Genomic DNA, 7,493 nt, shown 5'->3' with positions numbered 1-7,493 from the left:
TATAATTTCTTAAAATAATATTTATTTATATATAATTTGAATACTTTTTTGAAATTAGTTTGTTTATCACTTATGATAAAAAATATCCAATAAGTCTCGACCTGTTTATTTTCTTATTATTTTACTCCTACGTTTTGGCCTTTCCAGCCATTCTCAAGAATAACTATTTATTAACAATTTCAATTACACTCTTAACCTTAAAAATTATTTCCATAAACATTCTGTATTATATATTCCTTATTCTCAATATCACAGCTACAATTCTGTCAAAAAATTGCAAGCTAATTTGCCGTTGTCAGATTATATTCTACTATTAACCTATAAACCATAATTAAATTATAGAAAAAGCTATGCAAATTCAATAGATTTTTATCTTATTGTGTTAATCTATTTCTTATCTAACTGATTCACTTTTTCTAATACTATTACAGTTACACTTTCTAATATAACCTTATTACTCTCTTTATCAACAATACCTTTTTTTAAACCTAAGTTCTTTGCAAGACAATTGGAGTATGCTTGTCAGTTACCAATGGATGAAATAGATGGGAAAAACAATTATATATTGTTCATGTACCATGTAGAGGGCTTAGAATGATATTTGTATTAGTAAAATTTATTTTATTTTCAAAAAGTAAATGTTTTGTAAACATACTTCAAAGGTCTTTTTGTTTTATGAAAATAATATTAAAGTACATGTTTTAATAAACGATTTATCGAGACAGTTGAACTTTATTTGTTGGGTACAATGAATGAAATAGATGAGAAAAAAATGTTTGTATTACTTGGTCAAATACCATATAAATGACTTAAAATGATGATTGTATTAATCAGGTTTATTTTATTTTTAAAAAGTGAATGTTTTGAAAACTTCAATAATTGTGTTTTACAAAGATAATATTAAAGTACATGTTTAAATAAATGATTTATGTACTTATATATATATATATCATTTAAGTACTTTACATAACATTCACTTTCTAAAAATAGAGCAAATGACTTATTTAATCACCATCATTCTAACGCAATAACCATATTAACCAATCCTTAAAATTCAATAACATGTATGGAATATTTTAAATTTATTGTAAAACTGAAAATATAATAACATATAAATATGAAATAGATTAAATTTATTGTAAATCAGTAAAACAAAACTTTCTTAAAACATAATATTTATTCATAGCAAATGGTTCACCTAGTAGAAATGCAATAACTTTGGACTTATTTAATCTTTTCACTTTTTAGAGATTGGTTTTTATTGTTTAAATAATATAATTTGTAAACAAGTTAAGTCTAAAAACACTCTTTATTATTTCTTTAAATGTCCAATGTTTCAGCTAATCAAACCATCCTCAAGGAAAATCTTAAATATAAGTTTACACTTAACATCCAATAATTTAAAAATTTTTGCAGGCTATTGTACCCATATCATTGATTCAGTCAAAGCACCCTATTTCGTCTATTTTTTTTTTTTCATTAAATTTTAAGACTTTTACGAGGAGAAGATGGTTGGGGATGCGGTCAAAATAAAACACAAATAAGTTAAAATAACTTATTTAATTGTGCCGACGTTTCGGCCAGAATTTCTAGTCTTCCTCAGGGTTGTTAGCTTGAAATCAAACCGCCAAGTTTGTTATAAGTTTATAATTTATTCATAGCAAATAGTTCACCTATTAGAAATGCAATAACTTCGGACTTATTTAATCATTTCACTTTTTAGAGGAGCCTGGTTTAAAACTTTTAATTACAGATTAACTTCACATTATTATCACTCTCTTATCACATAATATTTTTCAAGAGTGTGATAATAGTGTTAAGTTAATCTTTATTATAAGTTTTAAAATTTAATGGAAAAATTAATAAATTGATACGACTAAAATTAATGACCTGGGCAGAATCAACCTGCATAAAGTTTTTAAAAAATTAGATGTGAGGTGTAAATTTATATTTAAGATTGTCCTCGAGAATGGCCGTATCGGCAGAAACGTTGGACATATTTAAAGAAATAATAGTGTTTTGAGACTTAACTTAGATAAAAATTATTTCATTTAAACAAGAAATTAAAACGTTCGGTTTGTAAAATACTGTTTTCTATCTGAAAAGGGTAGTATTAAATTGGTATATTTTATTTGAATATTTTGTAAAAGGTGTATTGGAACATTCTTAGAAATTACTTTATTTTCTGTTAAATTCTTCTTAATTCAGTTGATTGACCTCGTTTAATGGTCCGAGTGCTGTCAAAATAACTTAAATGGAAAGTAAACTATTTATTATTTTTTTAAGTTTCATCCCATTTTGCACATTCTTTGGCTTTCCTTCATTCATTAAGCTCTGCAATGTAAGATGAAACATCGGTGTATAATAAATAGTTCTAAGTTTTCTTTTAAGTTACTTATAAATACTATTACTTATCGTTTGTAATCTATGGACATTTTGTGCACGTATTTTTAAAAATAAAATATACATACATACACAATATATAGCTATCATTTAAGTACTTAAAAAAAAAATTCTCTTTCTCAAAATAGAGTGAATTACAACCCGTAATCATTCTAACCGAGTAACCATAGTTACCAATCCTTGAAAGTCAATAGTATATAAAAGTAGTAAATTTGAAACACTTTTGATTATCCTTTGAATGGTATTTTTCATAATAGGAATTTTCAAAGATTAGTATAATATGACCTAATTAGAAAGAATGCAGTTTCTACCAGTCATTTGTACATCTATGTGATAAGAAAGATACTTATTTATTTTCAGTTTTTTGTAAAACAATAAATGCAATAATTTTCTTCATTTTAATATCTTTTGATATTTTATATTAATTTCCTGTAAATGGTTAGAGTATTAGAAATGGAATGACTTTCAGTTGGTAAAATACGGTGATCGCAACAGAAATATTTTTAGTACATGTTTAGCTAATAAATGATTTATATACAATACATAGATTTCATTTAATTACTTATACAAAATATTTGATTTTCCTTTGAAGGGTACAATGCTTTTGATTTGCAAAGATCAATATGCTGACCTAATTTATGTAAATATAATGCAACATTAGTTCTTAAATCTCTTAACTATACATTTTTTCAATTTAGTTAGTAGGATTTTTAATTAAAATTGCAATTTATAGTCAGCTTATGAAAAAAAAAAAATTGATTTATGTTGTAAGTAAAAAAAATGTTTTTGGTTATACAGTTCTTTTGAATGGGGCTACCAAAATTTAACTGATATCATCAACCATTGTAGCTTTGGACCATTATAATGTTTCTTATTATCTTTCCATTAGTTCAAATTTTACACACAATGTAGTGATTTCTTACTCTAAATATCATGCCTATTGTTTCTTTCAGGTTTGGAAATTAAAGAGGAGATGCCAGATGAAACTGGATCTGATTGTAAGTATACTACTTTAATATTTTTAATGTTAATTGGTTTTATTTTATTATAAAACTAGGTTATGTTTCATACATGGCTCCAAAAAATAAATGGAAAATGTTCCTGAAGATGACGTAATCAGCTGAAATTTGGCCTAGTTCCAATTAAGGACAGTAATTATTAAGAGGCACAACATAAGAGACTGATAATTTTTTATTTTGTCCTGCAAACAAATTAAATAAAGCAAACTACTTTAAAAAGTGGCTTTTGTTCTATTCTTCTATTCACAGAAACTCATGTTGAATAATGGTTAATAATGATTAATTATGGTTTTATTTTCTTCATTAATACTAAATTTAGGTTTCCTTATTTATTTTTTTGTATTGGTGAGGTTACATTTCCTTCTATTATCTTGTTCAACATATTATTTTTATAGGTTGGCTGGTGGAGGTGAAACAGGAGAGAGAGTTACTTATCCCAGATGATGGTGAGAAACATTTCAATAATTAATATTTGAGTGAACGACCTTGTCCATAATGAATGCTTTTCTACATTTTATATTACAAATACTCCTTACTCTCAATTATCGATATTTGCTATTTGATGAAATATTTTTTAACATTGTAAGGCCTCCATTTTCTCCAATTAGTTACCACTTTTTAAATATCATGATAGTTTTGAAATGTGACTAAATAAGGAATCGTGGATCTTTCTTAGAATCTTCTTAGAAAGCCGCCCCATGCTGTTGTAGTTGGGAATCGCAATTAATCTGTCCTAGGATTAATGAAACAGAAAAAATATTATAATTTAATTTTTGTTTACAACTGTACTAATAACAGTTGTTATTAACTATTATTATTATACTAATATAATAATTGTTCTAGGATTAATGAAGCAGAACAAACTACTGTAATATAAAATATAATTTTTGTTTACAACTTTACTCATAACATTTGCTATTAATATTGTTACTTTTTTCACTAACATGCTAAATATGTTGTGAATAACATTTTTAATAATATTAATTTTTTGATCGCTCTGGGAGCAGTCTGCATCAAAGAATTTTTTTTATTCTTACCCTCTACCTGACCATTTCTGACTTCAGAGGAGAAGTGTTATCCCAGAGGTAACCAAGCTTTTCTAACCAAAGTGGGAAGGTTGAGTTTTCAATCGATGGGACCAGCATGAAATAAAAGTCAATGTGCCCAGGCCGGAATCAAACTGGTGCAGATGTGAGGTTGCTGAGGTGACACTTGAAATAAAATGAAAAAATAATTTTACTCTAGGACATGTGTCCCCTAAGAATAAATATATGGTTCACACATTAAGATTTTTGTCTGGCAAGCATTTAAAATTTTCCAGTAGGCAAAATGAAATTACATCGAGATCTTGGCTCAGCTATTGTTTATAATGTTAATCAATATATGCTTAATTATATTGTTTACAATGACACTTCAACTCGTGCAAAAATGGCTCAAAGGAGTGGGGATTGTCTGTATTGGGGGGTTGGTTAGTTTGCCAAAGACCAATATCAGAAATTTTGAAATAAAGAAAATTTTATTTTTTTTTAATAATTTTCCATTAATTCTAAAAATAATGAATCAGATGTTAACATTTAAGTCTCAGTTATTTAACTAAGGTAAGATAATGACAATACAAAATTCTTCAGGTTGCAATACATACCAGGCCTAACCGATGCAATCAAAAAAATATTACAAGATTATGACCACACCAATATTAAAACAGGTTTATAAAATAACAAGCAGTAATATCAATTATCTAACATGATATATATAAAATAAGTAAATTGGAAAAGTAAAATGCAATATATATATATAGGCTTGACTGCAAAAAGTGTGATAAAATATATATTAGAGAAACATCCAAAAAACTGTAAACTAGGATAAAACAATATGTTACAAACTAAAAATGTTAAGAATGTAATCTGCACAGCATTTATATTTTTAACCATAATATAACTTTAAACCGTAAAATTTAACTTCAAAAACCCCTCCATTATAGACATGACAAAAAAACAGAAGGATCTTAGAAGCAATTTACATAACTAAAAATATCGACAAAACCGTAAACTACAAAACAGACACTTAAATGTATACTATGCAGACATAATAAATAGACTGGACATAATAAATATACTGGAAGTAGAGAGGAAAAAAATTTAAAAATAAAATTCTCCAATACAAAACCATAATATTCAACCTGAATAGCAAAATTTATTAAATATGGACATATTAATAGGTAGGTAGACAAACAGCTCACAGGCATATTGATATGTCCAAAGAGATAATAACTTGAATAACTTAACATTGATTTGTGCAGATGAATGTATCAATAGTGAACAATATTGTTTAAATAATGTTTTATAAATTTTTATTAAGTGACTATGATAAAATTTCAAAAAGAAATGGATGTACTTAACAAATGAGATAAAATTGATTATAACTTTTTAATTGTAAACTTGAATAATTATTAATAATTTTAAATTAATTGTTATAATTGTAGAAGTATTAGTACTTGATGATGGGGAAACCTTAAACGTTGCACAAACAAATATAGAATATTGATATTATTTTAAAAGAAAGTTTATTTTTCACTTTAATATCTTAATAAAAAGAACAAGCAGCTTCCTAGGAAAGAAAATCCAAAATAGTATTATTTACATGAAATTTTGGTTTTCAATATTATGAAATTTACAGTATAGTTGTGTTTAAATCACATTTCTATAAATATTCTGTCAATTATTAAATGTTGTAGTTTTATTTTTATTTCTTTTTTAAGTCTAAATGTCTTTGTCATAAATCCATGACTTCCTACCCCACAGTATCCTTTAATAATTCCCCACTTATTCCTGTCGAATAGATCCATTACTTAGGAATACATTTGGACAAACGACTGACATGGAATCCTCATACAAGACTGAAAAGACAGTAAACTGCACGTCGATTCCGACTATTACAACATTTACTCTAAACTTCCAATCCATTACAGAACACTGTAATAAGGTCTATCTGTACATAGGGAGTTGAGCTTTGGGACTCCTCTGAACCATCAAATTTCTCTTGTATCCGATCCTTACAGTCTAAAATCCTTAATGTTCCTTACTTTGTCACGGATCAAGTTATCCATCAGAACTTCAATGTTCCATATTTTGCCAATTTGGCCAGAAGAAGATACCAATCCTTCCATGATAAACTTTTCAACCACCCAAACACTTGTTTCTATCCTGGTTTCTCCTTCATTACCTGATAATCCTTTTAACTGTCTGATGGCCTCGAGATCTTCTCCTCTAGAAATGTTATTGGAGCTCTATCAATGGGTAGATTCTCCAAATGTTTGTATCATACTATTTTATAACATACAGAAATTTACTTGTATACATTTTTATACAGTTGTAAATATCAATAAATAAATTATTTAAAAAAAAAAATAATTCTAAAGTAATAAGGAAATGATGCTATGTCCTACATTCTTTATAAATTTAAAATTTCCTATCTGTCATTGATACCAAGTTGCAATGTCCTATCAAATGTCATAAATTATTTACTAATTTTTTTCATGGCTATACAATTCTTAAATGAATCATGAAAATTAGTACACCTGTAAACAAGATAGAGAATCAACTTTTAAATTTAAGTGACAAAAAAACAATGGTCGTCCAAGAAATAATATAAAACTTCACTTTTCTCAAAATGATCTGAAGTCTGTTAGAACAATTTATCTTACGATGACAGTATAATTGCTATTGGGTTTTAGTACTGATTTTAAATAGATCCATGGAAGGTTATAAATTTTGTATGGGCCTATACTCTTTATTTTATTAATTGTGTGAAGTATTAAATTAAGGGTCAAGATTATTTTTAAAAAATAATTATATTGATGCTTTATCTAAAGTTATTACTATTTCTTGTTTTAGTTCACTCCATTGGTATCGAGGAGGAGGAGGAAGGGTCACAATTTAATTGCGGTGAGACAGATTGTAAACTAAAATTATCTTTATCTTTATTGGGGGGTGCGGTCAAAAGGAACAAAAAATAGTTGACAACTATTTATTTGACGACATTTCGCACCACCTTGCAGGGCTAAAAAAAATA

The 7,493-nt window shown here is 26.8% G+C and overlaps 1 protein-coding gene across 5 annotated transcripts in view; it reads left to right on the top strand.

Moving 5' to 3' along the window:
- LOC112211432 (zinc finger protein 26) overlaps positions 1-7,493 on the top strand; it is a 68,026-nt gene that overhangs the window by 37,592 nt on the left and 22,941 nt on the right. For 3 of the 5 annotated variants that reach the window (XM_067044708.1, XM_067044706.1, XM_067044701.1), the window contains exons 7-9: positions 3,357-3,401; positions 3,818-3,868; positions 7,316-7,366. In XM_067044708.1, coding sequence (XP_066900809.1) covers positions 3,357-3,401; positions 3,818-3,868; positions 7,316-7,366 — 147 coding nt within the window. The remainder of the gene's footprint in view (positions 1-3,356; positions 3,402-3,817; positions 3,869-7,315; positions 7,367-7,493) is intronic. The other 2 variants (XM_067044707.1, XM_067044703.1) reach the window with 1 other exon arrangement.

Source organism: Halyomorpha halys, unplaced genomic scaffold, assembly GCF_000696795.3.
Source record: "Halyomorpha halys isolate HHAL.00 unplaced genomic scaffold, Hhal_1.1 Scaffold395.1, whole genome shotgun sequence".
Lineage (NCBI taxonomy): Eukaryota > Metazoa > Arthropoda > Insecta > Hemiptera > Pentatomidae > Halyomorpha > Halyomorpha halys.
This window is presented reverse-complemented; position numbering and strand designations above follow the sequence as displayed.